Here is a 23,800-nt window from a genome sequence, read left to right as displayed (position 1 = left end):
ACATTTTGTTGCAATAATTTTGCAGTAAATTGTTCACTAAAACAGGAAACTGATAAGAAGGGGCTTCCACACTAGAAAGTTTACACAAGCCTTGCCCTCTGTTTATTTGCTCTTGAACATAAGCCTGGCCTCTTGAACATAAGCCTGACCTCCAAGATCTAGGTGGAGAAAGAGGTCTGATGGTGCTAGTGAGGCAGTGCACAGTGTTGTTGGGGCAGCACACACTCACAGAGTTCAGGGGCTGAAGAGGGGACTTCTGAGCCTCTCTTTGGGACCCCAGGAGTGTGAGCCAGTAAGGATGTTAAGGAGCCAACACGCAAGTGAAGCAGAATTTGTTAGGTGTACTGTCTCAAAAGTAGTATCTATGTAAAGAAATGTATGTGTGAGAGCATACATGAGTTGCTAGAGCCTGTCCAGAGAAGGACAACAAAGTTGGTGAAGGGTTGGGAGCATCTGAGGGAGCTGGGGTTGTTCAGCCTGGAGAAAAGGAGGCTCGAGGAGACCGTATTGCTCTCTACAACCACCTGAAAGGAGAGTGTAGCCAGCTGGGGCCAGTCTCTTCTCCCAGGCAACCAGTGACAGGAAAAAGGGCAATGGCCTCAGGTTGTGCTAGGGGAGGTTTAGATTGTGTGTTTGGAAAAATTTCTTCACTAAAAGGGTGTTCAAGCATTGGAACAAGGGAAGAGGTGGAATCACTGTCACTGGAAGAGTTCAAAAAACATGTAGGTGTTTAGGGACATGTTTTAGTAGTGGTCCTGGCAAAGTTAGGGAATGATTGGACTTGATGATCTTAGAGGTCTTTTCCAACCTGAATGATTCTGTGGTTCTATACATACAAGTATATATGCACGTCTCTCTATAAATGATATATTTTATATACACATAGAGTGCGTTCAAATGTACGTATGTATACATGCATTCATTGTATATGCATATATATATATATATATATATATATATGTGATCAAAAACAAGCCCGGAAGCCTAACATAGGGGCTACCCAAAGTTTCACTTTGCCAGCCCACTTTGCCATAGAAAAGTGAATAATCGACATATTGCTATAGAACATAATTAATCATGCTGCTTGTCACCTTCCTGCATGGAATAAATCCCAAACTGGATGGAGACCTTGATTTTTGAAACTGTTCTCTTCCCATTCAGTAAAGCTTTCAATACTTTCTCTCACGGTATCCTTCTGGACAAAATGTCAGGCACAGAGCTGGATAAACACATGGGAGAGCAACTGGCTCACCAGTCAGACACAAAGGCTTACAGGGAATGTGGTGACATCAGACTGGTGACCTGTTACTGATGGGGTTCCCACAGGGCTCCATTCTCAGTCCTGTGCTCTTGAACATCTTCATAAATGACTTGGATGTAAGACTGGAAGGGAAACTTAGCAAGGTCACGGATGATACAAAACTGGGAGGAGCTGTTGACTCCCTTGAGGGCTGGGAGGCCCTGCACAGAGACCTTGGCAAGTTAGAGGACTGGGCAATCACCAACCATGTCAGATTCAACAAGGGAAAGTGCTGGATTCTGCATCCAGGATGGGACAATGCTGGATGTATGGACAGACTGGGGAATGAGAGGCTGGAAAGCAGTGCTGTGGAAAGGGACCTGGGGCTCCTGGTCAATGGCAAGTTGAACATGAGTCAGCAGTGCCCTGGCAGCCAGGAGGGCCAACAATGTCCTGGGGGCATCAGGCACAGCATCGCCAGCCAGGCAAGGGAGGGGATTGTCCTGCTCTGCTCTGCACTGGGCGGCCTCACCTCCAGTGCTGGGGGCAGTCTGGGGTGCCACAATGTAAGAAAGACATTAAGCTATCGGAGAGTGTCCAAAGGAGGCTACAAAGAAGGTGAAGGCCCTTGAGGGGAAGCCGTACGAGGAGCAGCTGAAGGCACTTGGTCTGTTCAGCCTGGACGAGAAAAGACTGAGGGGAGACCTCATTGCAGTCAACCCCTTCCTCATGAGAGGAAGCGAAGGGGCAGGTACTGATCTCTTCTTTCTGGTGACCAGTGACAGGACCTGAGGGAATGGCCTGAAGTTGTGCCAGGAGAGGTTTAGGTTGGGTATCTGGAAAAGGTTTTTCACCCAGAGGGTGGTTGGGCACTGGAACAGGCTCCCCAGGGAAGTGGTCACAGCACCAGCCTGACAGAGTTCGAGAAGTGTTTGGACAATGCTCTCAGGCCCATGGTGTGACTCTTGGGGATGGTCCTGTGCAGGGCCAGGAGCTGGACTCAATGATCCTTGTAGGTCCCTTCCAACTCAGCATATTCTGTGAAAACAGACTGACAGCACTGTGTCGCTGGTCATTCTTGATCCCAATCTGAAGGCAAGACAACTCTACAAAAACAAGACAACACAGGCAAGTGAGAAATGGCACAAGCCAGGGGCCAGCTCAGGGTCCCTCATACTCTACAACTGCCAGAGGCAGGAGGTTAAATCCATAGCTTGTCTCAGATGCACTTATTGAATATTTTTTCCCTCTTTCAGACTGAAAACAAAGGCATGTAGCCTGCCCCGGGGGACATGGTGGTAAAAACTCACATAGATATCCCTAAGACCTTCATACTTCCCTCTCCTTTCCCCAGCTTTCTGGTTTTACCGTTATACTGAAACAGTGACCATTATTTTAGACATTTGTAATTCATAGTCATGGACAACAAAATTCTTCATCCAAAACAACTTCTACTCTCCTCCAGGGATTTGGTTGGTAGGCAGTGGTCTGACTTCATTTCTATTTAAAATATACTTTGTATATTGTCCACGGAAAAACAACAAAAGGAAAAAAATACCTGTCAGAAGAATGCACTGGTGTAGTACATGTAAATATATAAACCAGCAAGCTGTGTGCTTGGCTCTCTGCTTTCCCGCTACTTCCCTTCTTAGCAAAAGGAAAAGCAAGAGTGGTATCTTCAGGTCACATCCATCACATCAGTCCTTTTCAAATATGAGGACCTGATCATCATTGGACTGGTGAGGTGTCGCCAGGTACTGGCAGCATAAAGACATAGTGATACTGCACTGTAAATTCCCATCATGTTTCCCTTCTCCAAGCTGGGCTGCAGGCCACAAAGATCACTGGGTGCAACAGTGCAGCAGTTTGTATTTACTAGCTGGTAATAACACACGATGGACCAAAATGTGAGCTTATTTACATGGGTGTCAGGCCAGAGTAGCCTCTTGGTGCCACTGGATTAACACAAGATTTACACCCCTGCAACCAAGAGCAGAATTTGGCCCTAAATTATGATGCAGTTAAAGACCTTACGTTTCTGAGTTGTGGAGCATTGTTTACACCCACACGAAATGGGTCGTAAAATGCCATTGCGCTGATTTGTTGGAGTGTTAGACTCAATTTGCTCAGGTGTAAATAACTACCCGGTGGGTGGCATAATATTTGCATCCTGTAGCTTAAGGCGTTGCTGTCTGCTGCAAATCAGTCAGGCTTCAGGCTCCAGTATCCTCCTGGGAGCAGGATGGATCTTGTGGCCTGGAGAAAGTGATGCAATAGCAGATTGCTAATGAGTGGGAGTTCATGGGGTGTGACATACATAGAATAAAATTGGAATATCTTGTGATTACTTTCATTATTTTTTGCAGCTGAAATCTCGTGTCCTGATGACTCCTTTAGCAATATCTCCGCCAAGAAGCACGCCGGAGCCGGATATTAGTTCAATCCCCCAGGATGCAGCTACGGTACCCAACTCGGACACCCCACAGGCTCTCACAGGTACACAGCCTCAAGTGCTCCTTGACCAAGGGGTGAGCAGGAGCCACGGGCTGACAGCCAGATGTCACAGCCAGATGCTGTGCTTTCCAGAGCAGGGGGAGCTCATGAAAATGGGGTGTTTGCAGATTAGTCTGGTGACCAGTGATAAGGAGCAGAGATGTCCTGCAAGACTATATTTTGACTGCCATGTGTTGAGTTTAGTGGAGATGTCAGTTCCATTCCTCTTGAAATGTGAACACCAAAAACCCATGAACACTCCATTTTATACCTAACATTTTCACCCCATCTAATATGTTGCAATGACCAAACTAAATCCCTGTGTGAACATGAAACATCTGTTACAGCTGTGGGGAGAAGAACGGAGGAGCCATGGTCTGACTGTAGGCACAGCTACCAGCACAAAAATCCCAAAGCCAGGTGTGGTCATTTCCAAATGTAGTCGGAAAACACAGCCTTACCCTTTCTTTTTGTTTATATTACCAGAAGTAACATAGGTCAAGGCTTTTAAACTGACGTAAATGAGAAGAAAATCAACAAGACAGCTGATTCACCCTGAGATTTCAGCAGAGAAATGGATTAGATAACATTAGAATCTAAACACAACACATAAATCCCATTATTTCCTAGCTGGGATGCACAGAGGAGAAGTTTTCCATCTGCTCTGGTGGCAGAATAATACTAAACCTAGCAACAATGACAATAATATGTTTTATTCTCGTTTATCCCTTCACACACAAAGTCTGCAAAGCACTTGGCAAACACCAGCTGAGTAGATGGAAGTGCCCTGAGAGGTTGCCCAGGGCTGCTTTTGGAACGGGACAGGGAGGCACAGTCCGCCAGCCCTGCCAGATCACCGGGGTGGCTGCAAAGGCAGAGGCTCCATGGGTCATTTCAGGCTCAGTGGATGCAGTGCCCCACACCTCTGTCTGCCCATCCTCATGCCACTGGCACCTTTCCTCCCAGCATATTCCCAACACTGCGTGCAAGTTCCCACCAGAGCAGGGTTGGCAGGAGGTGAAGGGAAGCTCAAGCCAGTTTTTACCTCCCTCTCTGCTTCGAAAGGACTGTAGGGACCCTGGGTTTCCAGTGGGGGATTCAACACATTGCCTGCAAGCTGTGGAGTCCCTCCCACAGCTGAGCCCCCACAAAAAAAAAAAAAAATTGTCACGCAGAAGCCACATTCTGCAGATTTGTCGAGGAGTGGCACTCTGGGAAAGCTGCACTCTGACATCCCCCCGCAATTCCTGCATGCTGCTGCTGTATTTTCAGTGCACTACCCCTTTTTTTGTTTGGCACTTGGAAGGTGTAAAGTGGTATCATGATAAGTATGATTGCTGTTATCCTCCTGTTTACCCAGGATGTACTGCTTGAGCCCCTTCTGCTGGTCCCTGTGAGATGGGGAGCAGAGTGCACTGTGACAGTTGCACTAGATTTTCATTATGGTGATGCAAACTGTAAATTATTTCCAACTTTACGCAGCTGTCATCATGTCCTCCACTCTGCTTGATGGGTTTTTTTTGTCACATATCTGATTTCTGTCAGAAGATAATGTTATATTGTTTGAGAGATGACAGCTCGAGCACACTCAGCCAGCTATTATAATATGTCTCACTTTAGCCTGACTTTAGGCTGTGTCTCAGTCGCCCTTAGTTAACAGCAGCACCATCCCTGCTTCCCCTGAGATGCAGTTGGCCTCAGCTAAGCTTAAAATAAGTTCATGGTAGTGAGGAGAACACTCGGGGTTTTTTTTGGCTATTGCTGGCAGGCCTGATGGCATGTAGAAAAACTGCTTTTGCAGCTTACGAGAGGAGGCAGGGCTTGGCTGTGGAGAGGCTGGGGCAGACCCCCTCGCAGACCCCTGTGCAGCACAGTCACGTTGTTGTGGTCCCAAAATGTATCACTGCACACCATGTACAATTTCTCTCAACTTGATGCAGTTCGTAGAGTGTTAGGTTGGACATGGAGGGTTAGGAAGTTCCCAAAGACCAGTCTCTGTCGTGGTGCTGTGCAGCTCAGTGCAGCATAGCCTCCAGAAATTACTCCTCCTCCCAGCTGAATTAAAGTCAGAAGAAGCAAGGATCCAAAGTCTTTACAAAACTCATCTTAGAGCAGTGCTTCTCAGAGTAGGTCCCAATGAACTGGTCTAAAAACACATAGAGGGAAAAAAAGAAACAACCTGAAAACACACCTCAGGCTGGCATTCCCTTCTTGCTGTGAGGTCACCACTGGTAGTCACTGTTCTGCGCTCCCAGGGCATTTTTCTGGTCACAAGTTTCATGGAAAAGAGAGCAGACCCCAGGCATACACAGGAGCTTTTTTAGATGCATGTAGCTTATACTAGCCTGTGATACTGAGCTAGACCTAAACTCAGCTTGCTTTGCTTTGGCAATGGGTCATCAGCACAAGGAAGTCTGGCTCTGCCACCACAAATGGCAACAATTTACTAGTGAAGGAAGAACTGGGAAATGAACAGAAATGTAGAATGCTAGAATTTGCTAGGGTGCTCTCAGGACTGTTTTGTAATAACCTTGTTGGGATTTTATGTCTTCAGTCTGCATTTATGTCAACAAACAAGTGAACCTGGGGCCGTACCTTGACAGAAAAAAGGTGCAGCAGCTGCCAGAGCACTTTGGCCCAGAGCGGCCGTCGGCAGCCCTGCAGCAAGCAGTGCAAGCCTGCATCGACTGTGCGCTCCAGCAAAAGGTGGTCTTCTCCCTCATCAGGCAGGGCTACGGAGGCGAGATGGTGTCAGGTAAAGCATCTTTGTAGGGGGCTTGTGGCCAGTTGGGAAGTGCTTGGTCTTAATGTGTTCCCCAATCCTGACTGCCCTGGAAGTCCTTTTCCCATCAGTGGGATGGCAACCAGCCTTGAATATCACTTATGCCTTTGTAAAATGAGCTGCTGAGGAATCACCTTGGTGTCAGATGAAAGAATGTTGGTAAGGGGTATTGCAGTGGTGATTCAGGGGAGGAACAGGCACTCCATAGTCTGCCTCTTACCACTCTTTGGAACAGTGCTGAGGCCAGGGCTGAGAGCTGTTTCCATGCAGCCATTCAAGGATGAGCAGCAATGGCAGCCCACTTCATGACACACATTGCCACCACAAGTACACATGCATGCCTCATGTGATGAGGGTGGCTGTTGCAGTGGGGATACTGTAACACGATGTACCAAACAAGGAGGCCCATGGAAAGAAATATATATGGACGGATTCTTGATAGATGTTTCAGAGATGTTTATTTCTCCAGCTGCATGGCCAGAGCTCTGCCGAGGAACTGTTACAGTCACAGGACCCGAGGGTCCTTGCCCGTGCAGGGGAACACAAAACAACCAGTGGGGAACAAGGCTGACCAGGGGCAGGGAAACCCCATGTCTCCCCCTCAGGGCCCCTCTCCCAGGGCTACGTGGCAGGGGGAGGAGACCCCGACAGGTGGCAAAACTCTGGAACAAGTGGCCCAGAGAGGTGGTGGATGCCCCATCCTCAGATATATTCAAGGTCAGGTTGGATAGGCCTTGGAGCAATCTGAGCTAGCTGAAGATGTCCCTGGTCATTGCAGGAGGGTTGGACTAAGAGACCTGTAAAGGTCCCTTCCAGACAAAATCTTTCTATGACTCTATGATTTTGTGTTTCTCTAAAGGGCAATTTTTATGGAGTTTAGATGTTGGTGTGTTCCCCTGCCTGCAGTTCATGACCCAAACCTGCTCTATGCTGCAGGAATTGCAAAAGTCCCAAGGCAATTCCCCATGCAGCAGAGCTGCACATAGTCTACACAAATATATCGGAGAGAATCAAAGACCAAGGGGAACTTCTCAGGAGCTCTTAATCTTCCCACAGTGGCACTTCTTGCTGTGTCCTGATGAGCCTCCCATGTCCCATGATGAATTCCCTGGTCTGGTTCTCAGCGTGAACGTGAACTTTTCTTCTATCACAGCAAGAGTTTTGTGTCACAACATTGTTTTGGCATATGGGGATGCAGTGGGAATGAAACAATGATGGGAATATGGGAACAGCACTCTCCAATGAGCTGCTGCAGATGAGTCAGGCACGAACACAAAGCCAAGGATTGCAAGTCCAATCAGTTTCACAGGGACTGCAGATGCTCAGCTGTGCCACTGGGACCTTCTTGTGTGGGAGCCCAAGCTCTGGCCCTCTGTGCAGCATATAAATCGTGCTTCTTCCCTCTCCTCGAGTTGTCTGTAATCACAGGTGTTCCTTCCCTAAGGGACATCAGAAATACTCTGAAAATGATCCAGACTTGTTCACAGAAACACAAGACTGAAGCAATTCAGTCCAAAGCTTCCTTTTTGCCTAGTTCTGTGCTGCATATATGATTTTCATTATAATCAGGAGAGTCATATTATGCACCAAGCCTGCCAAGTTCCTTGGTCTCAGTTCCTCTGAGCTGGCTCAGCTTCAGCTTCACCTGAACTAAAAGCACCTGGTCAACATTTCTCCCAATTTCATGATTCTTCTAGTCATTAAAGAGAGGTGAATGACCTCCTAGTCATGGCATGGCTCTGCAATTGCACCTCACTCCCAGCAGCACAGGTGAGTTTTGTCAGGGGCTTTCCAATCTTCCCATGGCTTGGCTCACAGATGCTCAACCAGCTGTGGAGCATGATCCCTCACAGCAGCTCAGGCCAACAGGAAATCTCAGAAGTTATCCCCAAAATTATAAGTCTAATGTTGCAATTTTTACTTGTTAGTAGTGATGGGAGACTCTAGGATTGGGAAAAAACCTTCCAGGTGGAAGAGTCCAGGCAGCCATATCATGTAGTCCTCCCTGCAAACCTGAATGTGTCCTGCTACAACTGATCCTGGTGGGTCCATTCTGACCCCTCCATCTCTCCCATGACTGGAACCTTATGCCCTTTTTGATTCCTGGCTAAATATGTCCCCTGACAGGTTTACCCAGGAATTTTAGTTGCTCTGTTCTCGCCCTTAGATGTATTTCTGGGAGAGCTGCCCTCATCCTGCTAGCTTCTTTCAGGTGAGAAAGATCAGTGAAAGGAATGCACAGTCCCACATTGCAGGATGGTGATGGCTGCACTGCCACAGGGAAAATTTCTATTCCCCAAACATCCATGTGGTCTGTCTGTGCACTTCTGCAAGTGTGAATTCACCCTTCTTCAGCCTGGATGACCAGAATGATGCCCGTCAATCCATCTCAGTTTCTCCAGAACTTTGTATAGTGGTTTTAACACTCAGTTTTCTCTCCTGGAAGTGTTTTGTTCCACACTTTCTGGAAATATGTCTGAGTTTTTCATGACTGTGTCACCTTGCTGTTTTATGGGCATCTGGTAAGCTTGTATTATCATTTCTTCTCCCATCAGGTTGTTTTGAGCCTCCTCAAAGAGTTACAGATTTCTGTTTACTTTCCAGATTTCTTTTCACTCATATTTACTATCAGAGAAGTCAAAATCAGTTGATCCTTCCTGTGCAATCTCCCAGTCCTCTTCTCCATTGATGATGTCTGCCAGCTTACAGCATCCACAGTGTCTTTTTGTGCCAGCAGAGACTGCTGCTGGTTTCTCTCTGGGACTTGGGGTCTCCTGCCAGCAGACCCTGTTGCCATTTCTTGACCCACCTTTCATATGCAACCATTTCCAATTGAATGAAAGATTTCTCATACTTTACTGAATTCTGGATAGACCACAACTGCCAACATTCCCTTGCCTATAAATGCCATTAACTCAGTAAATAAAGATCAACAATGAAGCTGTTACCTCTCTCTTCAGCACAATCCTGGTACCTTTCATTCGTTCACAATCATGCCTTTAATTATTACCTCCCCATTATCTTTTAAAACCTTGGGTACTGCTGAAGTCAGCCTAATAGCCCATCACTATTGGTGATCACTGCAGATCGCTTTCTTTCCCCTTCCTGAGACCAGGGTATCATAAATGCCTCCTTCTAATGACACAATACAGTTTTCAGTTGGATGCATGTATTAGAAAAGCTTGCACTGCTGGCCATGCCAGTCAGCATCTTTCAGCTCTCCAGGGGGAAGGTGATCTGGGTCACACAAACTCAGCTCCTTAAGCTCCTCCAGTTTGTTGTGTGCCTCAGGTAGGGTAATTCTGCAAAATATTTTAAGACATACAAATACTTGAGTAAAATTATCTCCCCTGCTCTCATTCTTCCTCCTGCCATGCCACCCACAGGTATCGAATTGCTCCTGTTTTGCTTTCCAGTTTCAGCTTCTTTTGAGGGGAAGCAGCATCTCCAGAGCCTGCTGGTAGTGAACAGCATTGGGTATGTCCTGCGCTTCCTGAAGAAGCTCTGTCGCAGCCTCCTGTGTGACAATCTCTTCAGCAACCAGCCTTTCCAGCAGTACAGCGCCGTGACGGAGAGCCCGGAGGCGTATGAGAACAGACGGATGGAGGCAGGTAGGCTCCTTGGTCACCTTGGGCTCAAGATTGAATAGAGCTGAAGAAATGGCTGTCTTTTTTTTGGTGCTGTGCTGTGTATGATAGGGAACTGCAGGCCTCTGTGGGACCTTTGCAGAGGGAGGCAGTGAGCTTACTTGTGGTATTATTCCAGTGGCTATAGAGGAGGTGTTCAGGTAAGAACCATTGTGCTGAGGTGCCCCAGCAGAGAAATTTTGGGCCAGCATGTTATGTTAGCATAAACCTAAGGTACATGTTATTTGCTGTAGCACAGTCAGCCCGAATCCCAATCTGCCACCTCCATCTGTGAGTATAAACCTAAATGAGTTGTGACTGCTAAGTGGTTTACTTTGCTACTTGAAGGAATGTTTCATTTAGATTAAAACCCTCTAGTGCCTGCAAGGTCCCTGTCTTAGTGCTTGACCATCGGGGGGCAAAGCCTGGAGGGGCTCTGGCATGGGGCAGATGCATCCAAGGATGGTGGTGGTCCTGAGGGCACCTGCCCTGACCAGCACTGGGCTCCCAGATGGATGGCACCCCTGAGTTTCATTCTTGCTCACATTCTGGGACAGGGTGCTGGCCCCACACAGTCCCCACGGAGCAGGGACATGCCTGCAGCCCCATCTGCAATCAGCAGCTGGAAAGCTGCCCTGGGGCCTTACTATGGCATTGCAAAAGCTAGTTTAGAAAAAAAGAAAGATGTAAATTATGGGCATGAGCCTTCATTTCACCTGCAGGCTTCCTCCTGACTTAAATTATTTTTCCTTTTCTTTTATTAACAGCACTGTGGGTGTTTGGGGAGCACTCTGTCTCTCATGCATTCAGTTTAACGGCAGACACATGCTGGCAGATGAGAGAAAGGTGTTTTAGTGTCCACAATTACGATTTTTGAATCACTTGTTCACCAAGAATACCCTAAGTGTGCGCTTTGCACACCAAAGCTGGGAGAGGGCTGTGCACACAGTGCAGAAATCATCTTTTTATACAAAGAAATCCAGCTGCCACTCTTACACATAGGGGAGGAAAGGAAGGAGCCCAGACTGGAAAGCAGTATTTTTCCTCCCTCTCTACTAGGACATTTGCAGCAAGCTGAATGTTTCTGAGAGGTCAAGGGCTTTCTGTAGCACTGAGCGAGTGCAGCCCAGGAGGCCTGGCATTTGCGTTTGCATTTGCATTTTAATTTGCATGTACATTTGCATTTACTTTTGCACGGCAGGGCTGTATGTGAGAGAAGGCAATTCCACAACTGGAATTTTTACAGTTGCTGTTACACTTCGAGTGTCTCCCTCCCCACAAAATTCCAGTGCAGATGTCCCTGACACCATCCTCACTGGCTCTCTCCAGACACTGAGGATGGGCAAAACTTTATTTTTCCTTCAGACTAGACAGGAGGTGTGGGTGTAGGCAAGGCTTCTCTTTCGTGGGTCTCCCACTGTGGGGTGGGGTGTGTGCGTGTGTGGGTGTGTGTCCAATTAATAGCCCCAGAAGCAGCATGGGCTTGGCAGCCACGGCTAGTCAGGTAGGTTTAGATTAGATATGAAGAAGAAATTCTTTACTGTGAGAGTGGTGAGGGACTGAAACAGGTTTCCCAGAGGTTGTGGATGCTCCATCCCTGGAAGTATTCAAGGCCAGGTTGGATTGAGGCCCTGAGTCTATGTTTAATGCTGCATTGCCTAAATCTCCTTCCATCTCACCAGGGGCCAGCATTTCTCTGCAGCAAGGCCAGCATGGGGGTTCCTCTGCTACACAGAGCAGAGACTGGGTTTCCCATAGTGCAGTGATAAGGAGGACCATAGGAGCTCTGCTGCAGAGGTCTGGGAGGGCACCTGTTGGGATAAAGCTTGCCTGGAAGGAGCAGGGCCATAATAAAGCACCACAGGAAGCCATGCAAAGCAGCCACATTTTTCATTGTTTCTGTTCTCCATCTTGTAATCGAGATGTCCTTTCTTTTAAAATCATGTGCTTTTCATCCCCTTTGCGCCAATGAATCTAATCCATGTATTGACTTTGGTGCAGTTACTCATGATTTACACCGTTAGAAGTGAGAGGAGAAGCCGGCATCGTGTCCAGTCATATTAATCCACTTACACCATGCAGGAGTCACCTTTTAACCTTGCCCCAAAGCACATGCCCCTAAGCCATAATTCACCTGTGCTCACAGCAAGCTGCCAGATGCTAATGGCTGTGTACAGGCCAGGTGGGATTTGTTGACATATGCATGTATCACTTACAACTATGTTTTACATGCCTAGGAAGTGCACACTCATCAGGCTGTGCCTAGAGCTGGCCTCTGCAATGAGCCTTGTTGGCAGTGCATTACCCTCCTTGCACCTGAGCCGCACGCTCTGCCCGCCTTGCCAATGGCCCTCACATGTCTCATGTCTCACATGGGACATTCTCCATGGCTCTTTCTCAGCTGTGAAGGGACTTTCTGGCTCATGAGAGTGATTTGTGGGGAGCAGTTGTGGGGTGACTCCCCGGCTTTCATCTGGGAAATGCCCAGCTTCAGGTCTACATTACAGCAAATCCTGAGACGTTACCTGTCCCCACAGCACCTGGGTTCAAAGCATCTCTGAACCTGCACCCCAGAATTTTCCATGGGAGCGGTAGAGCAGTTTGAGCTAAAATGATGGCAAGACCTAGGTGACGTGTGCAGAAAACTCGGAGAGGTGTGGCAGGGGCTACATGGTGGGAAGCCAACAGAGATCCTGTGAAGCACCTCCACTCTGTGTTCAGATTTCACCATTTGCCTTGTGCTCAGCTAATGGAGGCTTAGATGGGAGCATGCAAAAGGGACATTTCTAGGACATGTACATACTGTTGACATGCACCTATGAGTACTAGATTATTTTTCAGAGGAAGTCATATTTGCTAAAAAACTTCTGGCTAGCCTATTGGTGGGCACAGAAATGGAAGAGGTTTCTCTTATGTGGGAAACATGAACTTTGATAAACATCTATTTTCCCTTTCAGTCAATCCTTTCCTTGCTCCTTCTGTCTCAAACCTTGGCTTTTGGCTATTTTGGGCTGTTAGACAGTTGATGTCTCCACACAGAGCATGGCTGCAAAAAAACTTTCTTTATGCAGGAACTTGTGTGGCCACCCTGGATCATTCTTATCACAGAGGAAGATGGGAAGGTCTGTGAATAAGGTACCTCAGCCTTGCTGTTCTCCCCATGGCCAAGTCAAATTTGGATATGTAGATAGCATATGGAGTTCCCTACCACTGTTCATGGGAGAACAACGCCTCTTCTTGTGGCACTGGCTGGAAGTAGGGATCTATATGGAGCAGAAACACAGCAGGATGCTAGTGCCTCTGTCTATAGGAAGGTGGGCTTCTCCTGTCCACAAGCCCTTGAAAAGCTGATATGGCAAGCACAATAGCAATGCACAATGGGAGCGTGACTAAGTAGGCAAGACACTGGCCTGGGAACTGGATTTTTATAAGAGACATTCCCATTGACTATGTGGGCAAGCCACTCTTCCCTGCTGTGCCTTTATTTGAGTATTTGTTGAATGAGGGCAATAATTCTTGCCAACATGTGCAAAGCCCTTCTAAAACAGCTAGGAAAAAAAGAATAATATGATAGAAAACCACATATTATTACAATCGATATTTTCTGTCGCAAGCACCAAATAAACAGCAGCTCAGAAGTTTCAAGCCCTGAGAGGGTAAGAAAAATGTTGTCTTTCCCCTTTCTAGTACCATGGCTTGTTTAATCTTCTCTTGTTGCATGCTAAGAGGAACAGTGCTCCTGGCTTCTCAGCACACTCGGAATAAATGGCTTTTATGGCTATCAATAGCTTCAGCTCTCCTCAGCATTTAATTACCTGCAAAGGCCATTTATTGCCTCATATATTCCTCTACCACAATCATTATCCTTTAAACAATAAATAAAACATTAAGGTCACTCTTAAAGAGGGAGCAGAGCCATCCAGCCACAACAAAGTATAATATAAAAAGTTTATATGGTCTTTGGGGCTTTTAGATTGATGGCAGAACCTGCAGTACAGTTGAGAAAGGCTGGGATGGCTTCCTTCCTTCCTTCCTTCCTTCCTTCCTTCCTTCCTTCCTTCCTTCCATCCATCAGCAGGCTGGGTGCCTTCTCCCTCCCCACCTGACACAACTGGCCACAGGGCAAGACATCCCACCAAGGACCCCTGTGCTGAGGTCCTGCTTGCAGCTGGAGCACCATCCTGAGGACTGGCTTCCTGAAATGAGGTGTCCAGGGTGGTAACTCTGTGGAAGAGCCAAAGGAGAGGCAACTGCAGCTGGAGCTGCATGCTGTAGCCCAGAAACCTGGGGAGGGACAGGAACAGTTTGGGATGGTCCAAGGGATAGCAAGTAAAGGCACAGAGTTGAAAGAAAAGAGAGGGTCAGTCAGTGCTCCTGTGGAGGGGTTTCATGAGGGTGGTAGCAGAGGCTTTAGCATTCAGACCCTTTAAACCTAGATCAGAAGAAACTAATAAAATGTACACTAAGGAGCAAATCCTGGCAGGAAGAAAAATAAGAGATGAATGGAAGAGAGAAAATTCAGCTGTGATGTATTTTGCCTGGACTCTATAGAATTGTCAGAATTGGCTAAATTGAACTTTCTGACCTTTAAGTTGTGAGATTACTGTTTGCTAACTCACAAATGAAGAAAGACTCCCTTTCTGTTCCTTTAAGTTTATGAAATTGTATGTCCTTGTGGGTGCTAAGCAATGAAGCTGTAAGCAGACATCCCTTCAGCAGCCAGCCCAAGAGAACTCCTCCTTCCCACATTCTGCTGGGCTGTTTTACCTTCACTGACTTGAGGGGGTGCAAGAAAATTCATCCCTTTCGAAAAGTTACCCCTGGTGGGGGTAGCCCCCCTGTCCTCAGCAGTGAATAAGGAAAAGCCCAAAGGCCCTTTCATCCTTCATCCCAAGATGTGCTCAGTGCCATGGCACAGACACCGACAGTGCTGGATATTGCCTGGGCTGCAGCCATGGATGTTAGAAAAGAGAGCTGAGCTATGAAATAGAATTTAAGGATGCTTTATTTCTCCATATCAAAGGGTATGCATAAGGAAAGTGGATGAAATGATAGGCATAAATGCATAAAGCATGATGGATGAGATCATATCCACTACAGAAAAAAATACCCCTGGGTATAAGCATTTAATTCAAACTTTACAAGCAGAGTCACGTGGAGGAAGCATGGATACTCTCAGAGCCCCAGTCAGGTGAATCATGTGATTGTTATTCTGTTTTAGCTCCAGGTTTAGCTTTAACTTTGTTTTAGCTAGTTAAGACTTTTCCCTAGGGCTGTATGATTCCTTTAGGAGATACCTGAAGTTAGCAGTCCAGGCTTTTATTTTAAATATCTTAAATTAAAGTTGAAACAGGAATTTCCATTCCTAAGCTTTTAAAATATTGACCCAAATACCTGTGATCCAATATACCAGTATTTCAAGCAGTCAGATGAGCAGGCCACAAGCCAGAACTTGTGATGAGAAACCTATGCAAGTGCTGTGAGCATAAGCCAACATGAAACCTGGTTTTTCAAAGATGTGAGTGGGAAAAAAGGTGAACCTCAAGATCCAGTGCTTATTAAGTAAAAGATAAAATAAGAAAGGTTTTGGAAGAGAGTAGAACTTTTGCTTGTGAATCTGGATGAGAAGGCCCTTGCTTCTGGGACTGCCTGGTACATGGTGCCTATGGCAGGGCCTGGGCTTGCACCTCCGTGGCAGGAAGCAGACAGCTGAGAGTGGGGAAAGGGAGTCTGGTATTTAGGCTGTTTCAATTTGACAGGTTTCAAACAAGATTCAGATTTTTTTTGCGGAATATTGCTGATTTTTGCTTGGATGTTCTTCAGTTTTTCAGCTCAGTTTTTCACCTTCCTCATGTTGCTCTCTTTTTCAACCTTTCATCGTCATCTCTCCCTTATCTGTCTTTATCTACCTTCTGTTTCTCTCTATCCTTTCCCAGTTCACTACAAAACAAATGGAAACCCACACACAGTGGCATTTCCATTTCCATGGAAATAAAACATTCACTGTTTGTTCTTGAAAAGTCTTGGCCACTGTTTAATCAACAGTGCTCCCCAATTCCTTAGGATTTATTTGTTTGCAGTAATTATACAGAGTACATCAAAATGCCTTTCAGATAGTAGCAACACACAGCATCTGCCTGAAGAACATTAATCTGCTGGCAAAATGAGTGCAAAGCAGGGGATTAAAACAGTTAAGAAAGTACCAGAAGCAAATTGTTGGTGGTGACGTGCTGTTTGTGCTGGGACGGTGCTGGCCTTGGGCAGCAGTGAGCAAGGTAAGGGTGCAAGGCAAGGAGTTCCACCACCAGCAGCATCTGGGAAGGAGAAGTACATCCTGTGACTGAAAATAAGCTGCAAATGGTGGCTTGGGGAATCAGGTACTTTATGGTGGCTTTCTTCATGGAAGAGATAAGGTTACAGAAGTGACTTAAACAAAAAGGTGGCAGTGGCTTGATGGTCTTCATCAGAGAAGCTGGATTTAAGGAAAACACAGTGAGGCTGAGGATGAGTCCTAGGATGGAGTCCCAGGGTAAGCCCTGCTCCCCAGCAGCATGGCACAGTGCAGCACAGTGGTGTGGAGGAAAACTGGCTCTGTAGGATCATGGAAAGAGGAGGGGATAAAAGGGCTTGACAAAGGGGAATTGGTGAGTTCCTAGCTGCTGGGATTGAGGTCAACTGGGGACGTCAGGAGAAGCAGCAAAGAAGACGGGAAAAGAAAGGTTTTGTGAAGGGGAACTAAGACTTCAGGGCGCAGATGTGTTGTACTTACATGGCAGAAGAAACACCAGAAAGTTAAGCAGGGCAGCAGCACTGAGCAGGGAGAGGTGAAGCAAAGACTTTATAAAAGATCTTATACCTGCACACAAACACATGCACAGGCTCATGCATTATATATACTATTCTACCTAATTTCTGGCTGAGATTATTATATTTATTAATGAGCAAACACAGCTTATTTTACAGTTACTGCATTTTGGTATAGACATCTCACTTCTTGTATCTCAAATGATTTGTTTTTCAAACAATAAAAAAATTACTGTTAAATATTTTAAGCCAGTGCTAAGCAATGTGACTCAGGGATATTCATCATGGTGGTAGCAAAACAGAAATGCACTAAGTACTTCATCTGCAGAGAATCCCAGTATATAATGCCGTGAAATTTTCAAATAACACAGTCATTTTCATCTAGTCTATTCTATATACAGCTTTTTGTGACTTCTATCAATGCTGATTTATAGGGATACAGAGTGCATTATAAACTACCTTGATAAAAAAACCCTCTAGCTACTGCTAGAAGCTGGCAACTGGAAAGATCGATCACAGCCTCTCCCATCTCCCTCTGCCATTGCAGATCCATTGCTGTGCTGAGACGCAAAACTATACAACCCTGATAAATCTTCTTTTCATGATGTACACTTTGGTATAACATAAAGGCAAGGGAGAAGGGAAGAGGAAGGAGGAGCAGGTCTGAAATCAGGTGGAAGAGACCAAAGGAAGACTTTTTCTACAGCCTAGATCTCTGTGTCATTGAAATCCCTTTGCCTTCACTCATGGGTGTGCCTAAACAATTTGCTTGTGCTGTAACATAGGACTAAAACCTCTCCATTGTAACAAAATACATTTGCTCAATCCTCCCCAAGCACTTTAAAAATGGAAAAAATTCCTCAATGGGTTATTTATTCACACGAGCACCTTTTATTATTAAATCTAATGTATTTGTCAGCAGCTAGCTTTAGAATTTACTCTACCTTTTTATTCAGTTTGGACAATAAAACCATGTTGATCTGTTCCCAGCTGGTTTCATTCCCTGGTTCTACTGCATTAAACACAATGTGGCTGTTGTCTGGGCTGCAAACACTCAAGGGAAATTGTTTAAATAATGAAAAAAAAATTGCTTGTGCTGAGGACCTAATCAGGACAACATTGGATTTTGGAAAATTCTCTAAAAAATTTAGATTCTTGATGTTAACTGACTGGCAGCTTCTCCTTGGGGACTCAGCATTTCAGTTACTGCAAAATATTTTTTAGCGGCTAGGACACAGCTAGATGATACACGGTGCAGTAAAGCCTCAGACTAAACCCTGGAGAATTCATTGCAGGTTTTATCTCCACAGTGTGACCATAGTTTCAGTGTTCATAATATCTGCATTCACAAGTGAATGAGGCATATTTACATTTTCCTGTTCTGGCTGACTACTAAGCCCCCCTTTTTTTCCCCTGTGGATGCCACTGTGTGTTCCTATAACCCATGCAAAAGTTCCCCCGTAAACTGAAAACCACAGGCGTGACAGCCCTGACCCGCTGTTGGCGGATGCCCTGGACTGCCTGCTTACTCACTGCCTCTCTGCAGCAGCCTCAGGGATGCTGTGACTCCCTGGGGAGGTGTCGCCATGCCACTCCCCCTTGGCAAGCAGCAAGCAGCTTGGCTCTGCTGCCACAAACCAGATGTCACTCCCTGTAATGTTTTCGTTGTCCAGGCAAACTGTGGCAGCCACGGGTTGGTGTGGGAAAGGTCTGGTCCTTGGCCAGCTGTGTAGGGTGCAGATGCATGCACCAGAGAGTGGTGTTGACATGGTACGGAAACATCTGCTAAGGGGTGACATCATATTTTCATTGTGCTGCATGTCTGGATGGGCAATGGAGCTAAAAGGAATGGGCTGGTGCTGTAATCCAAGAGTAAATCACAGCAGGCAGAACTGGAAAGTCTTAATCTATCACAGGAGGCTCTTATCTTTAGATAGATGCATGCAGGCTCAAACTACAGGGAAGATAAGGGCCGTGGTACATTCCTGACTGGACAGAAATGTGTGAGTCTGTTTGGAAGGCACAGAAAAACGTCTTCTAAAATCTTTTAAGAGTTGATGTTTAAAACAGAAGATAGCCATTTAGAGCCAAAGCATATCTTTCCCAATCTTAAGCACTGTTTATATCTTTCTGCTCTCTCCCTCTCTGGCTTACACTAAGATTGAACTGCTGGTTAAACTCATCTGAAGGATTTCCTTCTGCATTTCAGCATTTGCTTTTTGTGTTTCCCCACTTCTATTTTTCCTTTCATCAAGGCTGAGATGCAGGGTTTCTAAGCTGCTGCTTAAAACTGTCCCCTCCCCTCCCACCTCCCAGATAGGGCAAATGCCATCCTTGTGCCTGGAGCTGGAGCCAGGCTCAGGAACTGTAAAATACAGGCAAAGATAAAACCATACAAGACGGAGTCTCTCAACAGGATTTTGACACTGTGACTGGCTCATCTCAAAATGACTGGGAGATGAAAAAAGGCCGTCCCTGGCTGGGAGAAAGGAGAGGTCTGAGGAAGCTATGATATCATGCTGCTTAAAATATGGAGTTCACATCTGGTCAACCCATTATAGACAATATATGGTAGCACTTTAAAAGGTACAGGGAAGGGTCAGAGGGCAAAGCCCATCACTAAATGATATGAGGAATAGGAGACGACACAAAAAAGGAATAGTGGGGGCAGAGAAAAGAAAGACAGAAATAAATCTGTATTGACTGTAAGGAAAAGAAGTTAATGGGGAATTTAATTAAAGCAAATACAAATGATTGAGCATTGCAGGTGGTAAAGTAAAAGGTTATGAAATGACATTAAAGTATTGTCCTAGAAGGAAGGGCAGTTGTCCTGAGAAGCTACTGGTGTGTAAAAGAGGACCTCCCTGGCTTGGGGATCAGTGTCCAGCATGCTCAGAGCAGGGGGTGTGAGTCTCCAGCAGTGCCCCATGCAGCCTTCACCCAGAAGCAGCCACTTCCTGGCCGTGCAGGATATGGCCTGTTAACTGGGAAAAGGGACTCTGCTCCCAGTTCACTGCCCTGACCTTGGGCTCTGCTGTCCAAGCAGCAATCAGGGGATGAACCCAGGAAAAGGCATGGGAATATTAGTGGCACTGACCGTGCTGTAATTATGCCTCTCCTGATGGGGTAGAGTTTTTAAAGTCCTTGCCAGGAATTCGAGAGACAAACGGGACTCTCAGCCTTCACTGCTTCTAGATAGTTGTTTATTAAGTCTTATCAGAGAAACAGAGTCATTAGCGTGACCCAGACATAGCACAAAGCAGAGAATTCAGGAGAAAGCTGAATTATCAAGATTAAATGGCCTTTTTAAAGGTAAATCAACCAATGGTTACTAAAAACGTACATTATTTTTATTTTTCTACCAATTATTTAGTAACGCAGCCAGAAACTGTGGAATTCTTTGTCCAATCATCCCAAACTACTTTTACTGCAGAATACGGAGTAGTAGAAGAAGAAGGTTTGGAGAACAACAACAATCCTCCATTTTGATGGTTTTTGCTTTTATCTATTTACTACATTAACAAACCCAAAACATCTAAATTTTTCACAATGTGAAATGTGAAAATGTGACAATCTTGGTAGTCTATCGCCTAATTTACACCAGTGTAGTTTCTAATTATTTTCTAATAGTAGGCAGTTTTTTCCAAGGACGGAGGTCAAAAACAGTGTTGTTCAGGGGGGTAAAACCCTTCAAAACAGGCAGAGAAATATTCTCTGCACTCTGTGTTCCTACAGTTAGGAAAGGGAAAGCTGGATCAATGGAAGTGTGAGACGGGTGCAAGGGGAACAGCGTGGGGAGAAAATGGCTATGAAAATCATATGTGTGGAAGGAGGAAAAATAGAAAAGAGAGATAGGGAAATACCTGGCAAAATGGGAAAAGGGTGATGTTGTAGGTGCAGGAAAGCAGTGTTAGAACAAAGTCGAGATAGTGCTAATATGACAGAAGTAGGAAGAGGTGATGGGGAAGAATAGAGGGGGGAGCAGGTGGGAGGTATAAGGGAATGGAGCCTGAGAGAGGCAAAGGGAGAGAAGGATGTAACGTGAGCAGTGATGTGGGAGCAGCAGCAGGTGAGGAAAGTGGCACAAGACATGTTTGGCCTGGGAAGAGAGAAGGTAGAATAGTGTCTCTGCAGTGCAGAAGGAGCTTTTGCTTATAGGAGAGATTCTAACAAACTAAGTTTGGGCTTTTTTTAAGATGTAGAAGAAAAAGTAAGAGATTAGATCTGCTGAGGAGAAGGTCAGCTAGGGATCATCTTTCCTGTGTATATACTCTTCTTCATTTCCTGCTTGACTTGAAATTGATTTTCATTTGCTTCCCTGATGTACAATGAGGGTCAATTCTTCTGTCTTTCTGGAGTGTCTCTATTCCCAGATGCTACCAAAGGCCCAGTGTTTGTGTTCTGCTTTCACACGGGCACTATGCATCCATGTGGCACTCTGCAGTGGTAAATGGATACTGCTGGGGCAAAGAACTCAATGTGTTACAGAAGTGAGAGACAAAACAAGTATTTTCCTTCATCCTAACGGAGAGCTGAGGTCCACAGATGACAGATAACCTGACCAAGGTCACTCCAGAGGTTTGCAGCAGACCTGGGATGTTAGCTGCAGATTCTCAGGCTCTTTTAACTCTCAGCTGACCCATCTTCAGGAATTTGGCTAGGAATCTTACAGACTGCTACTTTTAAGAAGCTCAGCTAAAGAAATGTACATTTTTAAATTGGGAAGGCAACTGTGGCTTTTTTCTCTCCTTCATTGCATTTTAAGGTGTGCAGGATGTAACAGCCTTGGGCTTTTCAATCCAGCTGCCTGTGGACCATTCGTGGAAAGGAAAAGTACGCCAAAATGGCTCAAGCATCTCAGGGTGGTGAGCAGTTGTAACAGAGATTACTGTGCTCAGAGCAAAAGCTTGAAGCAGCTTTCTCATAAATCCTGTTTTAAAGCATTTTGTACTAGTTTCTCACTAATATGTGGAACTGACTACCTACAAAATAAATTATGAAACTGCGACAGAATACAGAAGGGCTAAGCTACAGATTTATGAACTGTTGCATTTTCAACCCCAATAGAGGCTTATATTTTCTTCTATTGTCTTAGAAAAGATGTTTTTTTCCTAATTGGCCAAAGTGGGATTAGAAGCTGTGATGGCCATACACTCTACAAAGCCTTCTGGGAGCTTACAAAATGCAGATATTTTCATGCACATCATCAGTGGAACCTCAACTCGTGCACCTTCTCTGTGGTACAAACAAAGAGCTGGAAAAATAGGAACACAAAGAGCTTCCATGGGGTTTTTTAGTTTCTGGGCAGTGGGCCGCTTGAGACGATCCCTGCTCCCCCCCCAGTCCAATGAAGACATTGATATGACTTTTCAAATTCCCAGAGCACCTTCCACTGGGGAATGTTTCATACAGTAATGAGCAGAGGCTCCGGCTTGCTCCATGGCAATAGGCATCATTACTCCCATTTTGGAGCCCAAAGCAGAGATGTGGAATAAATTGATCTAGGTCAAGAAAAGAGTTTTAGGCAAGGTTAGGAACAGAAGTGATGGAGATTAGCTCCTTGTTATAGTCTTGTACACAATTCACGGGTGTCCTTCCACAGGGAGATTATATCTGCACATGTCTTATTTCACACAGACTGTTGAGACAGTCTGACATCCATCAAAAAATCCCCGGTGTCTGCTCAAAATTTTTGGAGTAATTTACATCCATAGCAATAAAAGCTGTATGCTGTTTATTTAGCAGGGCTCTTTTAATGTGCTGTTTGTTGTTTTGATAGTCTATGTCTTCTTCATATTGTAATCATATTAAAAGAGCATTCTTTTCCTGGAATAAAGAGGTAATGATTCACAAGAGGCATAATTATTCCATGCAGTGCAGGCAGGATGCTGCAGAAAGAGCCATCTTCTTTATGCATAAGAGGCTTTTATTGCAAGTGTTCTACACAGTAATTAAATTCCTTTGAATGAGGAGGCTTGATTGGATTTTCTTTGGTTTATTGGGAGGAGTTTGAAAAGCAAGGTATTTAGCTCAATCGCTATATAATTTTGGCATCTGTCGGAGGTTAGGGAGAAAGGTTCAGAGTGTCTGATTCCCATTTCTCTGATGTGTTACGTTATCTGAACTCCCTTGAATTCAATTGAATTACACCCTATCTCTATTTGTATGAGAATCAAGCTCAGAAATCCCTGGCAGAAAGCAGCAGGAGACCTGAATGCATGCTGTAAGCATCCAAATCATCTAAGGGAAAAAAGCCTTGCTAAAGGAAAGTTCCTTACAGTTGCAAAGGCAAGTGCCCAAAAGCGAGGAAACTTCACGTTTGCAGCTTTCCTTCAAATCTGATGTTTGCCTTATGGTGAGTCCAGCCTTGGCCCAGAATGGGACAAAATTTTAAAAGACAGAAGCAATAAAATAAAACAATGTAACAAAAATCTGTGGTGTGGCCTGACACACAAGCCAAGATGCTGGCATGGCACAACTCCTGAGTATTTGAGTTGTTGAACTAAATCATGTTCGTTTAACATCAACTACTGTACACAGCTGCCAAGTCATGGTTTGTTTTTTTTTTTTAAGGAAAAGAGTGAAAAAGCAAATTAAAAGGAAAACTCTGTAATATACAGCCTCAGCATCTATTAGCAATGGAGTTTGTGCCTTATGGCATAAATTACAGCATTAATTCTTCTTATTACTCAATAAGGCTGCATAATACATCAGGATGAGAGCATTGCCCAAGCTGGGAAGTTGATGTGCAGCACCATGGGGGAAATTTCACCCTGCTCAGATGTCTCTGGAGGGACAGTACACATGATGAGGAAAGTGGCCTTTTCAACAGCTCAGAGAAATGTCATGGGGCAA

At 45.4% G+C, this 23,800-nt stretch overlaps 1 protein-coding gene across 1 annotated transcript in view; it reads left to right on the top strand.

The window, feature by feature from the left end:
- SCML4 (Scm polycomb group protein like 4) overlaps positions 1–23,800 on the top strand; it is a 77,898-nt gene that overhangs the window by 29,148 nt on the left and 24,950 nt on the right. Inside the window, exons 4-6 of the mRNA XM_042017094.1 lie at positions 3,607–3,736; positions 6,288–6,488; positions 9,932–10,126. Of these exons, the coding sequence (XP_041873028.1) occupies positions 3,607–3,736; positions 6,288–6,488; positions 9,932–10,126 (526 nt within the window). The remainder of the gene's footprint in view (positions 1–3,606; positions 3,737–6,287; positions 6,489–9,931; positions 10,127–23,800) is intronic.

This window comes from Corvus kubaryi, unplaced genomic scaffold (assembly GCF_017639235.1).
Source record: "Corvus kubaryi isolate FWS band 111438036 unplaced genomic scaffold, C.kubaryi_AGA036_p1.0 split3-73, whole genome shotgun sequence".
Lineage (NCBI taxonomy): Eukaryota > Metazoa > Chordata > Aves > Passeriformes > Corvidae > Corvus > Corvus kubaryi.
This window is presented reverse-complemented; position numbering and strand designations above follow the sequence as displayed.